This window comes from Schistocerca cancellata, chromosome 4 (assembly GCF_023864275.1).
Source record: "Schistocerca cancellata isolate TAMUIC-IGC-003103 chromosome 4, iqSchCanc2.1, whole genome shotgun sequence".
Classification (NCBI taxonomy): Eukaryota; Metazoa; Arthropoda; class Insecta; order Orthoptera; family Acrididae; genus Schistocerca; species Schistocerca cancellata.
In genome coordinates this window covers 401,980,426-401,997,468 of record NC_064629.1, presented here as the reverse complement: position 1 = coordinate 401,997,468, position 17,043 = coordinate 401,980,426, and the positions used below count along the sequence as shown (strand labels likewise).

Sequence of the window (17,043 nt, the reverse complement as noted above, 5' to 3'; positions counted from 1 at the left end):
GTCTCAACACTCGACTCCTGTGAAGACTGACTAAAAATATAATTGTTGACAATGTGACAACAACAACTCTTATGTCTCCTACGAATATATCCCTCATAATCTAATAGTTGTCAAACCAGCAGATGATTATTTAAAAATCTTTTTCCATGTATTGCAGAATTTCAGTGTCATAAACATGGCTTATTGTTTTCAGCAACTGCATAGCAATGTTATTTGGCGGACTCACATACATCCAATGGTTGTGAGTGGTTTGTTTCCGAAAGTACTATTTCATTTTAACAGGTGCTAATGTTTACAGTTTCTGAAAGAACGATGAATGATATATATCGAAATCCGGTAAAGAATAAACGGTTTGCAGATGTCGGCTGTACCTGTCTCCTCCGTCAAATGAAAAATACACTGGAAGAATCATAAGCAGGAGCACGGAAAGTTGTTCTATCACATTTACAGGTGCCACTTGGTACAGGGGCAGATAGATTTGTCTTTGCGGTGGGAGGGGACGTAATAATGGAAATGTTTTCTTGTTTGTTTCTCAGTGCTGACAACAAATGGAAATGTGTGCCTCATACCAATTATCTGCTATTGTATCAACCTTAAATGAAAGTGCATTGGATTCATGAATACGCATTATCGAGACAGTCATATGTGGTACATATTTGTTAAAAGAAATAATTAGTCATTAGCTCTTAAAAATGAATGTGTGTGTGTTTATCCTCCACTTCTCCTAAATCGGATCGATTTCAACCACACTGATACACACATTATTTTCAATCCGTACAGAAATATTGTGGGGTAAGCAAAGGCAACGTCTTACTGGGGCGGGGGATGGTAATGTGGAGGGAGATGGGGGAGGAGGACATGGACACATACAGGGGGAGTGCGAAATGGACAGACAAAGGGCTGAAGAGATGGTGAGAGAGGGGAAAGTCGAAATGGATGACAGAGAGTGAGGGAAGGAAGAGACAGAATAACGTAAGATTGGAATAAATACCATATGTAGCCAATGCCAGGTACCTCATCTAGTATGAAATAAAATTAAGGCTGCTGTAATTCAGTCAAGTGAGTTGAAGAAAAATGACTTTCAAAACCTGTAGAAAACAGTTGTGACCATGTCTCATGTTACATAATACATTTAATAATTTGCTGTTATTAACCATATGTTCACAAAGACAACACAGCAAAATTTCGTCAGTCAATTACAGTGTTACAATTTATGGGTCATTGAGGGTGGCAACAATCTGAAACCGAGAACATTCTACACGTAATGGTCCAAATGGTATTGACTTTAATGATAAGTGCTAGAAAGTCAGTGGTAAACCTCTTGCTTCTTTACTATGGCTAGTCAATTGGAGGTTCATAGCACACAATTTATGTGGTTTGCCAGTTAATAAAAAGACCTGGAAATCTGTGGCCCGAGGTGCCACATCATATTTTTAGTTTTGGCCCTTGCCCAAAAGTTTGACGACCACTGCTGTAAATGGTTTGGCTTTGTTGAAAGAGCTATAACGTCACCTCTGCTTACACTGCTTCATTGCTATCAAAGTGAAGTTATCAAAGGGTTTTTTAATATACAGAAGAAAATTGGAGGAGGGCCAAGTTGGGACTGTGTGGAGCATAACCAATCACAGTGAACCCAGTGCGTCAGATCTGACAACGCTCACGTGTGGTCTGGCACTGCCATGCTGAAGGAGAGGGTGCTCCATGTGTGGATGAACTCCTTGAATCTCGATTACAGCATGCTGTTTCTCATGCACCAACAGAGCTACGTTACACACCACCATGTTACACACTAAATTTCGGAGCCCTCTAGTGGCAGACGACTAAATATGTAGACATGAAGAATAAAGATGCAGAATGTTAATAATGTTTGTTTTATTTTAAATGCACATAAAAGAATATGGGGCATTACTTTTCCGCACACCCTCATATGTAGTGAAATCAAACTTCATAAAACTATACTGTCTGCACTAGCTAACATTCGAACATATGACTGTAAAACAGGCTTATAGCCAGTGACTGCTTACAAAAGCAATTTGTGTGTGATGTGAAAAATTTGGTGCTTCCCCTCAAATATGATTCCAGGCTTCTTTATTCAAATTACTAATCAACTGCATCAAAAGGTTGATATGAACCTGTTCATTCCCAACCCATCTCTAGGCATCTTCAAGAGGAAGGCAATGATGTGGGCCTTCCCGAGTTTGTGGTGTGACTACTTGGAATCTGAAGAGTTAAATACAATAGTTATTGAACTTGAACATACTGAAGGTGTAAATCAATGCCTCACTGCCTTTAGTAAGGAAAGCTCTTAAACCAGCTGATATAAATTAGCACATTTCTTTTTTCAAAGAAGAAATGAATGGTTAACAGACACAATGTGCCACTCTGAAAGCAGATATATCTTACTCTCATGGGCTGAATGTTGAAAAGCCAAAATTCATTAAGACAAAAATTAAGTATATCCAGTGTGGAATTTTCTTTTTGTATTTTATTTTTCCCTTTCCACAGAGATACAGTTTAAGTTTGTGCAGTGAACTATTTGATTAGTGACTGAATCGAACTACATGACAAATATGGTCTACAGCAGGCATTGGCAAACTACAGCTGGGGGTGCTACTTCCAGTCTGCTGCTTCTTTTTCCTATGGCCAGCAAGCTTAGAATGGATTTTAAATTTCAAAAATCTTAAAATGTGAAAATTATGCAAAGTGATATTTCAGTGTCTATGAAACTGTATTGCAAATAATCTTACGTTTTTGGAAACATAATGCCACTGACTGGTAACTTGTTCTATCGGTCGATCTGGGAGCTGGCAGTTGCAAGAAAAATTGTGTGGCATTTCTACATGCAGGAAGCCAACTGAGGACACCAGGCCTCTGCACTGCCACACGCAGTTCTACCAGTAACGTGCATCACTGTTGTGCAACATTCTCTTCTTGATTCTAATACAAGTGTATTTCTATCATGTTGCTTTAAAAACCACAAAAGAAAAGAAAAATGGAATTTCAGCATCCTACTTTTAAGGCGAGTGAGCTGACAATTATTTTGTAACTGAATTAGATGGCAAAGCATTGTGTATATTGTGCAGTGACACTACAGCTGCACTGAAGAAGTACAATATGTGCCGGCACAATATTACCAACTCACTGGAAAAGAACAACTGGAAAAACTAAAAACTCTGAAAGTAAGTTTACAAACTGTTCATTTTCTAGCTAAGGAGGGAAAACTGTTTACTGATGGTGCGTTAATTAAATCAAGTCTGATTCTAGCAGCTGAAGAAATGTGTCCTCAGAAAATGGATTTATTTATTTCAATCACACTGTTCCTGAAAACAGTTGCTCAAAGTGTTGAGAATACTGGCAGCAACATTGGTAAGCAATTAATTAACAATGCAAATGATTTTGAGTAGTTTTCCTTGGCTCTTGACGAGTCAACAGATGTCACAGATATTGCTCAGTTGCTGCTGTTTGTTCAAATAGTAGAGGTTAACGTTGAAATGAATGAAGAATTAACATGTATGAGTAATCTGTGTGGAACAACTACAGGTGAAAATACACTCCTGGAAATGGAAAAAAGAACACATTGACACCGGTGTGTCAGACCCACCATACTTGCTCCGGACACTGCGAGAGGGCTGTACAAGCAATGATCACACGCACGGCACAGCGGACACACCAGGAACCGCGGTGTTGGCCGTCGAATGGCGCTAGCTGCGCAGCATTTGTGCACCGCCGCCGTCAGTGTCAGCCAGTTTGTCGTGGCATACGGAGCTCCATCGCAGTCTTTAACACTGGTAGCATGCCACGACAGCGTGGACGTGAACCGTACGTGCAGTTGACGGACTTTGAGCGAGGGCGTATAGTGGGCATGCGGGAGGCCGGGTGGACGTACCGCCGAATTGCTCAACATGTGGGGCGTGAGGTCTCCACAGTACATCATGTTGTCACCAGTGGTCGGCGGAAGGTGCACGTGCCCGTCGACCTGGGACCGGACCGCAGCGACGCACGGATGCACGCCAAGACCGTAGGATCCTACGCAGTGCCGTAGGGGACCGCACCGCCACTTCCCAGCAAATTAGGGACACTGTTGCTCCTGGGGTATCGGCGAGGACCATTCGCAACCGTCTCCATGAAGCTGGGCTACGGTCCCGCACACCGTTAGGCCGTCTTCCGCTCACGCCACAACATCGTGCAGCCCGCCTCCAGTGGTGTCGCGACAGGCGTGAATGGAGGGACGAATGGAGACGTGTCGTCTTCAGCGATGAGAGTCGCTTCTGCCTTGGTGCCAATGATGGTCGTATGCGTGTTTGGCGCCGTGCAGGTGAGCGCCACAATCAGGACTGCATACGACCGAGGCACACAGGGCCAACACCCGGCATCATGGTGTGGGGAGCGATCTCCTACACTGGCCGTACACCACTGGTGATCGTCGAGGGGACACTGAATAGTGCACAGTACATCCAAACCGTCATCGAACCCATCGTTCTACCATTCCTAGACCGGCAAGGGAACTTGCTGTTCCAACAGGACAATGCATGTCCGCATGTATCCCGTTGCCACCCAACGTGCTCTAGAAGGTGTAAGTCAACTACCCTGGCCAGCAAGATCTCCGGATCTGTCCCCCATTGAGCATGTTTGGGACTGGATGAAGCGTCGTCTCACGCGGTCTGCACGTCCAGCACGAACGCTGGTCCAACTGAGGCACCAGGTGGAAATGGCATGGCAAGCCGTTCCACAGGACTGCATCCAGCATCTCTACGATCGTCTCCATGGGAGAATAGCAGCCTGCATTGCTGCAAAAGGTGGATATACACTGTACTAGTGCCGACATTGTGCATGCTCTGTTGCCTGTGTCTATGTGCCTGTGGTTCTGTCAGTGTGATCATGTGATGTATCTGACCCCAGGAATGTGTCAATAAAGTTTCCCCTTCCTGGGACAATGAATTCACGGTGTTCTTATTTCAATTTCCAGGAGTGTATTTTCAAATAAGTTGAGAAAACATTAGCAAAGTACAACCTGCAATGGGATCAGGTAAGATGTGTCACAACTGGTGGTGGTAAAAATGTGTGCTGAATGGACAAAAGCTTAGTTGGACACATTTACAAGGCTTGTGAAAATAAAGGGTGTTCAAAGCCTATGGTTATTCATTGCATTATTCATCAGCAGGTACCCTTTGGCATATATTTGAATGTATCATGTAATATACAACCATTTGTGTTAAAGGTGAACATTTATTTTTGTGGGCTGATCCACCATCAGTTCCACGATTTCTTGTTGGAAGGGGAAGCTGAATTTTGTGACTTGCTGTATAATACACTAGTTCAGTGGCTTGGCAGTAGCAAAGTTTTGTTAAGATTTTTTGAACTCGGGGCCGAGGCGTAGTTTACTACATGAGAAAAACTGCTCTAAACCACCATACTGAACAAAGAATGACCCTGGAAATTAGCTTTTGCTGCAGACATTGTTGGATTTCTTAATGGATTCATTCTGAAATTACACAGCAAATCAGTGCCAATAAGTGAAACCTATACTGCATTTAAGGCCTTTCAGTGACAACTGGCACTTCGTGCATTTCCCTTGCTGTCAAAACTGCAAGAGGAGTTGAACTCTCCATTCCCTCACAAAGTTGCAAGTGACATATTTTCCAGGCTCAAACAACAGTTCCAGCAATGTTTTTCAGATCTTGATGTAAGTTCAGAAGACATTTCCACATTTTAAAATCCATTTTACTGTACCACTGAGAAATTTCCAACTAACCTTCAGATGGAAGTAATTTAACCTGTAATGTGACAACATGCTAGAGGGCAAATTTCAAGATCAGAATCTTAACAGAATTCTATAAGTGTCTTCAAAGTTACGAATATGGTGAACTAAGATCATATGATCGGGGTTTGATCTCTATATCAGGTACGTATTTGTGTGAAAAAACGTTTTCAGAGATGAAATATGTAAAATAATATATAAATTAGCATTAACAAATGAAAATTTGCAATCAATATTGATGACAGGGAGCACTAACTTTGATCCCGTCTAGTGAAATGTTATCTACAAAAACAAAAAAATTTATTCGTATCATTAGTGAAGTTGTATTCAGATGACAGCAACTATTTCTATAGAGTGTTTTTATCGCAATCAGTTTTTATGATTGCATTAACTTTGCCCCCAATTTGTTGAAATATTAGGCACTTCATTAATCACACTAGTAAAATTGTGTATCAAACAACTGTGTCTACTGAGTATTTTTATTGTATAAGATTTTTATCACACTCTTTGTGCAAACTTGTTGTTCCTGTTTTTAGTAGAGCTGCCTGAAAAAAACTTGGGTATGGCCTACAGAGTATAAAATCTGTAATGTTTGGTCTTTTACAAAAAATCTTTGCCGGGCTCTGGTCTAGAGGATGGAATATTACAATATATATGACCCTAAGATATCAGTCTGCATATACTGCAGCTTGATAAAATGATTATTGTGCTGTGGTACATGGTGGTAATTTGTGTTTAACGGCCAGCTTTAGCCTTGTTTTATACCTGACTCATCTTTTCTATACTTGATGCAAACAATGATCCTATGATACAATATGTTGACAAAAATGTTAGAATTGGGGCTTTAACTGTTCTAGGGCTGCAAATGATTTGCAGATTTTACAGAATCTTTATCATACAATTTCAATATGAGACTTATTAGTGATTTCTTTCTTTCTTTATTGCTTTCTGTCTTCTCCTCTCCACCTCTGGCTCCCCACAATGTATTCCATAGCACAAATCTTTGTGGAAAATCAAACATGGAGACAGAATATTGTATTTATGTGGTAGTGGTTTCCTAAAAATCAATTTCATCTTGTGTTGCATCTGATTTGTACTTGACTTTGTTTTCTTCAATGGTCTCTTTCCCCTCAACCCGTATCAATATACAGGGTGTCCCACTCATACCTCCCTGATTTCAAGGACCCAGGAGAGAAAAACCACAGTAGATATGACAATGAAAAATGCACCAAACTGTAGTGCATCTCAAAGAATTTATATTCCCACATCAGAAGTGCCAAGTATCATCGCCAGAGTGCAGCATGGTTGATGAAGTGAAAATGGCGACTCCACAGCAGTGTGCGCAAGCAGTAGTGTGGTTTGCAGAAACAAAATTGCCAACTACTGTGCAAAGAAATTATCGTTGTGTGTATGAATGTGATCCACCTGATGTGAAAACAATTAAGGAATGGTATAGGAAGTTTCTGGCAACAGGAAATGTTCTGAAACATTCTGGCGGTGCATGTTAAGGAGTTTCAGAAGAGACAGTGGAGGTCTTCAGACAAACGTTTCTCAGAAGCCCACTTACGTCAATTCGTGAAGCATCTAGGCAACTTGGTGTATCTCGATCAACATTGCATCGTGTAGTTCACCAGCGTCTTCGTATGTGTGCTTACAAAGTGCAAATTCTGCAACATCTGATGCTGAACAACAAACCACACCGACAACAATTTGCTGCAGATATGCTGCAGCGTATTGATATGGATGCCAGCTTCGTGGAAAGATGTTTGTTCTCAGATGGGGCAACCTTTCATCTATCAGGAAGGGTTAATAGGCATAATGTTCAGATTTGGGATTCACAAAATCCGCACACTGTCATTGAACACGTTCATGATAGCCCTAAACTAAACGTCTGGTGTGGGCTAATGCACGACAGGATTGTTGGACCGTTCTTCTTTGCGGAAAAAACAGTGAATGGGTCAGTGCATCTGGACATGTTGGAGCAGTTTGTGTACCCTCAGATACAAGACTTACAACCCAACAACATTTTTCAACAAGATGGAGCTCCGCCACATTGGTAAATGGCTGTTCGCAAGTTCCTGGATAGGAAATTTCCCAATCGTCGGATTGGAAGGGGAGGACCCATTGCCTGGCCACCACGTTCACCTGACATTATGCCGCTTGATTTCTTCATGTGGAGATTCATGAAAGACTGCGTGTATACGACCAAAGTGGACGATATTCCTACACTGTGACATCGTATCACTAATGCAACTGCAACAATAACAGAGGAAATGTTACAAAGAACTTGGCAAGAAATTGAATATAGACTCAATATTCTCTGTGCTACAAATGGTTCACGTGTAGAGGTGTATTGATGATAAATAAATTCTTTGAGATGCTCCACAATGTGGTGCATTTTTCATTGTCGTATCTACTGTGTTTTTTTTCCTCTGGGTCTTTGAAATCAGGGAGGTTTGAGTGGGACACCCTGTACTGTTCAAGCTACCTTAAGGTGTGAGAGGAAAGAGTGTAAGCTACTGCGATTATACCCTCCCCCCTCTCTATTTTTAAGTTCCACTGTGAAAAAATCTCTTTCACTCACTCTCCTCCTGTATTCATAAGCTGACTGACTGACTCTTTAGTGTAATCTAACAGCACTTACAATCTACAAATATCTCAGTTTGTCACATCCACATTAGTAGAAAAATGTCAATAGTAAATCTTTTCATGTTCACCATGTATCACACACAAGTGTTAGTACCCACTTCTGCTGCTAATATCTCTGCAGTTCTTTGCAAATGATGTAGTGGACAGTAGCACTTAATGATACCTTTTGAATCTTGCATATGGAAATACACATCATTTCCATACATAATTTCCTAATCTTAAACCATACCTTTAAGAAATTTTCTCCACAACAAATTTTTGCCGAAAACATTACTGTAAATTTGTGGTACTGAACAATGTGATTTAGTCATGAAGTCTTTTTACACCTCCCGCCTGTTGCATGCCAAAGCACTTTGATAATAATATTGCAGCTTTTTCTTATTAAGAAAATTTAAAGCTGACTGATATAATAATAATAATAATAATAATAATAATAATAATAATAATAATAGTAACTGTGCATGGCTCAACAGCCTGCTATAAATCGTTCAACTGAATGCCACTTCAGTGACTAGCAGAGCCCTAACTACTCCAGTACCCCTACAGTTTAACGCTGAATCTGAACCACATTTTGTTCCTAGGGAATCTTCACATCATTGAGAGGTGAAGGCTAGGTAACAGGTAGATAAACATTTCTTGGTTGAACTGGGATTCAATCCCATGAAATTTCAGTTTCCAGCCATGTGCTTTACCACTAGGTCAGCAGGCCTGACAATTAATTGATCCAGCTATAGTGTATTTCCACTGAAATAGCAGAACCATGAATTGTTTAAAACACACAGATCATACATATATTAAGTGAAAATATGGGGTATAAACATGCTGCCTCTCATCGTAATGAATTGGTTGTTTACACACACACACACACACACACACACACACACACACACACATATTTGAAATTTGTGCACACTACTTACTTCAGTACTTTTCAATAATTCCAGCTCTTCCTGTACAACATATGTGGTAGGTACATTGGAAAATCTTATATAATCCTCTTCATATAATAGTGTAACATCTCGGTTGTCAATGAGAAGTGCATAATGAGGCCAGTCTCTAGTAACCTATGAACAAATTACACGTTAGTCTAAAACTCTTAACACATTCAAACAGAATCACTCCAATCTGTTTAAGGTACTTACCATGCTTTCGCCATATATTTTCTTAAGCCAGCTTTGTGGAGCCTGAAATGTAAAATATTGAAGTTCGTAATGAACTATCGATGCACAAATATAAAAGCACACTATTTTTATTTGGCACATCAAGCTTTCTAATAGTTACCAAAGTATTTTAAGTTGCCCTAACATATGAATGAGCATCAAAATTTTAGGCACTTTTGCATGTAAACATTTGTACACTGCTACAATCAAGGTAAAGAGCACTTTCGTTTACAGAGTATAGTGAAAGGCGAATAATGACTTCGATATCTCACAAAATGCCATAAAGGCAATTCATAGAATTCATTATGCATCCAGTAATTTTACTCCAGTCATATTTGTGTTTCAACAGGAAATTATAATGCAGTGTAGTTAGCCAGAATTAGATATACTATGTAATTAAAATCTGGGGGGCTGTTTTTGTGAGGCCAAATTAGGTTTCTGCCAACATGAGAAAATCTTGTTCACAGATGCTGATTCATTACATGAATCAATGTCAACTGAAAACCATTACTCAATGTTACAAAGAGTTAAAATACTTTTCTCTCCAAGAACTGTGCAGAACTGAAAATAGCATACAACAATGACATAAAACTTTCGATGGAACAAATAAAAACTGCAGTCTATTCCAAAAACACAAATTTGTGAAAATTTGAAACTATACTAATACTGTTGGAATTTCCTGAGAACGGAAACATTTGAACTTTCTTCTTAAAACCGACAAGTTCAATTCTTCATAATGTATGCTATGTGAATTTGTGGACATAAATCTTTACTATAAATAAAGTATCAATAATTACTCCAATCAATGAAGGAAAATTAGGGAAAAAATTTAGTAGTCACAAATTTTTGTACAGCGGCAGGAGGGAGTGTCATAAAACAACATACTAAAATTCTGAATGGTGGAGTGTGAGCGAGTTTAGAGGTCACTTTATGTTTCTCTTTAATATATTGAAAACTGCAGCTTCTAGTGAAAATGATTTGCAGTAAAAAATTTTAAACTACATTAAATTTCCTACTAGAAAGATGCTATTATTTTTTTTCTGTAGGACTAATGGTTTCTGTGTTGCAGGGGATGACAAACACACAGATTATTAAAAATGGTGTTACTGGAATAAATCAATATTTATTGTTAATCAAGTGGGTTAAAAGCAAATATTGAATGTGTCTACTACGCCTGAGTGCAGAAGAACCATATTAAGGGATAAATGGTATTCTGGGAGTGCAAGAGGGTGAAACAGGGGTGGGAAGGGACTGATGTTTGAAACATGAGAAAAGATAGGTTGCCAGATTGTGATCATGCACTTCCCTCCTTCATAGGTCTGCAAACCGAAGAGTAAACACTCTCTATACCATACCAGGTCAAAAAATGCAACTGCAGTGTGTTTCACGAAGTTATATCAACCTTTCCACAGCTCATCTTATATATCACTGACAACACAGTGTGCCAGGTGATGTGTTCCGAAAAGTGCGTTAACACTACACGGAACACAGATATGAGTTACTAACAATACTGACTCACGAAATCCATGTGGACACAAATCTACAAAACTCTCTGCACAGTTTTCTACACTACTAGATTCCTAGTTACTGTGTAAGGCAGTTGTTGTGCTTTTCCAGTAATAACACGAGGGCTGATAACTTTTGAGCTTACAGACAAACTACACCTCCCTAACATTTCTTGTTCAGTTCTCTCATGCAAGGTAGTCAAAATAAATTCACTTATTTCATGTTTATATGACGGAATCAATTTTAGTTTACTAAGTAAGTACTTATTTGCAGTTGTTATGTCAGCTATTTGATAAAAAGCCTCCACAGCTGGAGCTGTCAAACTTTATACCACTGGCCCAAGTGTAGCATTCTGGCAATATGTACTCAGCAATTTTGATTTTCATTTCTCCACTATCAATGGCTGGAGTACTTTTTGCAACATGACTGGTATCATCAAATGCATCACCACAGCCCAGGCTCTCCCAAAATATGAATAGTCCCTAAGGCTTAAATTGGCTCCCTGTTTAGCAGAGGTAGGTCACCTAGTTGATATGAAACTTAAGATATGCATTACAGCAGATTACTGTTATAGATCTGAATATGATCAGCCCTATTCCATCAGAGACACTGACACTCAACTTGCAAGATACACTGTGGATGTGTGGTAAGCGGCTTCACTCAGTGCAGCCCATTCTGCAAAGTGCCAGGTACCCCTGAATGAAAGAGATTTATGCAGCCTACTAATAACACAATGGTGAGAGATGTGCAGTAGTTTTCTGGTCTTTCAGTAATTCACCACCAAATGAATACAACACACTTACATGGCTTTAAAACATGCTGCCAACGGCAAAGGGCAGCAAGATGCATTTACCAATACAATCCCTTTCCCACCAACGCCACATAGGTAACTGACATCATCACATTTACAAATTAATCAGTTCTCACCAATTGCTTGTAGGAAAATATTTTACATATAACATCACTAACAACTAAAAAATGAGTACTTATATAATAAACTGTAAATATCTCAACTATATAAATATAAGTTCAGTGAAGTTATTCTGCTTATTTACATAAACAACTGGACAGGAAATACAGGGGAGGTAAAGTTTGACTGTGAACAAGAAACTGAGCAGCCCTTACAGTGGAGGAAGTCATCTTTTCTGGAGGACCGCTACAACTGCTGTACTAGATGACTAAGAATCAGTTTCTCCCTAGTAGTACAGAATAGTGTGCAGAGAGTAATGCTGAATCTGTTGATATGCTTTTCCTATGTTGAAATACTATTAGTAACTCATATCTGTATTTAATGTAGTGACACAACCCCGGAACACAATTTATCCCATGATATAGTTCTACAGCACTTACATGTAGTACACATATTCAATATTTTTTTCTTTATCCACCTCATTTAACAATAAACATCAGTTTTATACCACTGAAAGACTATTCTTAATAATAAATGATTTTTCCATCCCTGCAACACAGAAACTATTAGTCCTAGAGAAAAAACGAATAGGACCTCTTTTGTAGGAGATTCAATATAGTTTAATTTCATGCTGGGAATTCTTTGCGCTAGAAGCAGCCGTTTTCAAGATATTCAAGAAAAATAATGTGACTTTTAAATGCGCCCCTACCCCACTCTCGTCCTCACATCGGTCAGGATATGTACTTGCACACATCTGTGCTCTGCATGAGCATTTTAATTTTTTCATCACAAATTGCCATTACATTAAGTCTATCCACTAAATGCCTCATTGACGACTGAAAAATGTGTAACCTCCTTCCTCCCTGCTAAGTTCTATACCTCTGCCGATAACTAAAACTCATTTTAAATGAAGTGGAAAAATATGGAAAAATATTGTTTATGTCAGGGTATTTACCATATTCTGTCAATTGATGCAGTTAAACAAGATTGCTGTGCTATGAACACACAATATTTCATGACCATACATACTGATGATCACTGAAACATTCTCAGAGCTTACAGTAATTAACAGTAATGTTGACCAGTTGCCCCAACTACAAAACCTAAGGCTGGCTCAAGATGAACGTTTTTCAGTGGTCTTGCAGTAAAATTAGTGAATCACTAAGTCCCACTGAAGAAAATTTGATTCATGAGTCAGTAGTGAAAAATGGGGGACCAATCAAGACTAAAATAAATTCACACTGATGATGCTAGTTTCTTGGTGGTATTAAACATCTATCAGCACAGTGTTAGAAGAGCCATATGTCATGTTTAAAACACTTTATTAAGTAATATGTTAGTATAAACATCACCACCACCAGCAGCAATGATCTTTATAGGAGTGTCTTATTTTCAGATTTCCCACTTGTGCTGAGACTTTAGACTACTTGATCAAAAGTATTCGAACACCTATTAGTAGATATTAATATGTGGTGTGTCCACCCTTCACTTTTATTATGACTTGAACTCTGCAGGGGACACTTTCAATGAGGTGTCTGAATGTCCGCAGAGAAATGGCAGCCCATTCTTCCTCAACAGCTGAAACCACAGAAGGTAAGTGACATTGGATGCTGGAATCTGGAGTGAAGTCTATGCTCTAACTCATCCCAAAGATGTTCCATTGGGTTCATGTTGAGACTCTGGACAGGCCAATCCATTTCAGGATTATTACTGTCCACAAGCCATAGCCTCACAGATGCTGCTTTGATAGGACACACTGTCTGCTGATACAAATGATCACTGTCTCTGAACTGTTCCTCTACTGTATGCAGTACACAATGCTGTAATATGTGTTCATATCCTCCCGCATTTAGCATTTTCCCAAGCACAGTAAGGGGATCACATCCTAACCTTGAGAAACACCCCCACATATCGTAGCATCAACTCTTCTGTACTTCACTGCTGGCACTACGCATGATGGCAGGTAACACTCCCCATGCATTTGCTAAAGCCAAACCCTTCCATTGGCTTGTCACAGGGTATAGAGTGATTCAGCACTCGTTTCCAGTCATCCATGGCCTGGTGGCTTCGCTCTTTACACCCAATAAAGTGTCGCTTAGCAATGACTACAGAAACATGTGGTTTACGAGGAGTTGCTCGGCCTTTCTACCCCACTATTTCTACTCCCTCAGTACAAGTCATTATGCTAGCTGGACTGCTGGTAATGCTCAAACTCAGGTGTGATCTTTTTCACTGATTTCATATGATTTTTAACAATTACCCTCCATAATGCTAGACAGCCCCTGTTCATCAGTACTAGATCTCTGCCTGGTCTTGGTTTAGCTGTAGTGGTTCCTTCACATTTCACTTCATAATCATCACCAACAGTCGACTTGGGGAGCATTAGAGAGATTGAAATGTTTATGATGGATGTTATTCAGGTGACATCAAATGACTAGTCTATATTCAGAGCAACTGAACTCTCCTGCCTAACGCACTCTGCTGTTACTGCTTCTCTACTAACACAACACAACACTCCCCACCTCCTTTTACACTCACAGGGATCCATGTCTAATTATATCTAGCAGTCAATTGCACATACAGGTGTCTTGATACTTTTGAATGAGGCAGTATATAGTTACTTTGAACGGGTGATTGCATACACAGTGTGTCCATAATTAAAGTAGCAATTTAGAAACTCTGTATAAAGAGAAACACTGCTCAGAATGACACCAAATTTGAGCAGCATATTACATGTACACAAACAGACGTGTGACACACAGCTGTTCTTCAGTTTGCAACTGAGATGCCCAAATGACTGTATCTATGAAGGATCGGATGCTGCTGGTACAGCTCCTTTACAAGAATGGTGACTGCGCACCAATAGTGCTGCAGAAGTTTCAGACACTGAAGGATACGAAAAATTGAATTGTTCCGATGTCTGCTAAGGGTCTGGAGAAATGATAACAAAATTCAAAAAGACAGGTTCTTTGAAGTTCAATGCAACAGGAGGAAAGCAATTGATCCAACATCTGTCGAAGATGTGGCCACAGCATTGCAAGGGGGGTTGAGTCTTGGTGTATAATCATTCAGTGCACAGGGAATTGCTGACCGTTTGACATGCTTCATAAAATCCTATGCAACATCCTACATTGCTACCCATACAAAATCACCTATGTTCAGGAGTTGCTACCTGCTGACCTGCCAGCAAGACAACCGTTCGCTCTGGAATTTCTTGCTCGATGGAATTGGACAATGTGTGGCCATGGTACATTTTTTGCACAGACAAAACCCATTTCCATCTCCAAGGTCATGTCAATATGCAGAGTTGCAGAACATGGGTAACAGAAGATCAACTGGTACCACTTCATTCTGCAAAGGTGACTGTGTGGTGTGAGTTGATGGCACATCGTTTATTGTAAGGTAATATTATTTCGTGGAGATGAGTCTTGGGGGGTCCTGTTACCTGTACTGTCACCGGTAAATGCTATTAGAGTTTTTCATGCACAAACATCATTCCAACCCTTCGACACCATGGGTGTGTGGGTAGGATCATTTTTATGCAAAACAGCACTCCTCTGCGCATTGCAGAGGCATTTTGGAAATGCTATAATCATCTGCCATCATTTCCTTACAGCCTGGCCATCCAGATCACCTGATCTTAATCTGTGTGACTTCTGGCTGTGGGTTTATCCGAAAGAAGTATTTAGTGCTACAATTACGAATGTAGCTAAATTGAAGGCACACACTGCACAACACATTCTGAACGTGACACACAACACACTCTGCTCTGTTGTGAAACATAATGTTCTTTATTTCAACTTGCGGCACAGAACAGTGGACAACATATTGAACATGTCTTGCGTCACTCTCATGACAATTAGAAACTGATGTCATTTTGCTTTTTATATGGTTTTTGACCCCAGGACAATTAAAAAGCAATGTCATTTTGCTTTTTATGCAGTTTTTTGCCTCAGAATAATTTAAAAATGATGCCATTTTGCTTTTAATGTGGTTTTGGTCTCAGGACAATTAGAAAGCAATTTCCCCCTCCAATGTCGTACAACCTGACCATGGTGAATGTGCTTACCTAACAGTGCCACAACTAGTTGACAGCTGAACTTGAGCAGTCACGCACACTGTACAGTATGGTTGGTGCAATTTGAAACTCAAACCATAGTCATCATATTGTGATCCATCTGTCATTTGTAGCAGACCCCCATTCATGTTAAGATGCTTCTGCCAACTACTGGTAAAATTTTCCAGCTGATAAGGCTGTCTTGATATTATTCAGCAGTGCGGGTTTCTACAAAATTGTTCAGAATTTGAAGCAGTCTACCAACCCTGAGAAACTTACCCTTAATGAACTCTGTACAGTAGCAGCAAGGGACATGCTTGCCAACAATTAAGAGCTGGCAAAGTCAGACATACATGGTACACAGTTGTTGCTACCCTGTGGAATGAGCAAGGCGACCTTGTCTTCCGGTGAGCTGCCATGTGCTGACGCCGTACCGATTCTAGAGCAGTGACAGCATCACAGCGCTGCCTACCTTCTCCTGTGTCGGCGGGTACGTGTCATTCAAAGTGTCATAATCCCTACTCTTAACTTTATTTGGATTCTTTGTATTGCTCTCCTTCTCATCATTGGGAAAGCCGGTGGCTGTGCCCTGACTGTCTTTTGGTGCACGTTCGACAAAACTGCTCACATGTAGAGAGATCATATGGGGGGTCTGTCACAAAATAGGCCATTTAGCAACAGTTTGTGACAAATGGCAAGGCACAGAGCAGATGTAGGAGGCCCCAGTGCTTTCTCTGGACTCAGAGACTGTCTCCAACATCTTACAAACAGTGCTACAATGTATTCTGCTGTCACTGGTAGTGGATGGGCAACCAACTGAATTTCAGACAGACACAGCAGCATTGGTGAGCCTAATTAACGTAGATACATATTGGCTGCTGGGCTGCCCTGCATTGCAACAGCCACTCTATCAGTCTCTGCCTTATAGTAAACAATATATCCCTTTCAGGGGATAATTCTCTATCTCTGCATGTTATAAGAATGTGGAACGGCAGCTTACATT

At 40.1% G+C, this 17,043-nt stretch overlaps 1 protein-coding gene across 1 annotated transcript in view; it reads right to left on the bottom strand.

Annotated features, from left to right (window-relative positions):
* Positions 1–17,043, bottom strand: part of LOC126183234 (uncharacterized) — a 75,025-nt gene that overhangs the window by 9,174 nt on the left and 48,808 nt on the right. Inside the window, exons 4-5 of the mRNA XM_049925023.1 lie at positions 9,550–9,591; positions 9,328–9,471 (exon numbers count right to left, since the gene is read on the bottom strand). Coding sequence (XP_049780980.1) covers positions 9,328–9,471; positions 9,550–9,591 — 186 coding nt within the window. The remainder of the gene's footprint in view (positions 1–9,327; positions 9,472–9,549; positions 9,592–17,043) is intronic.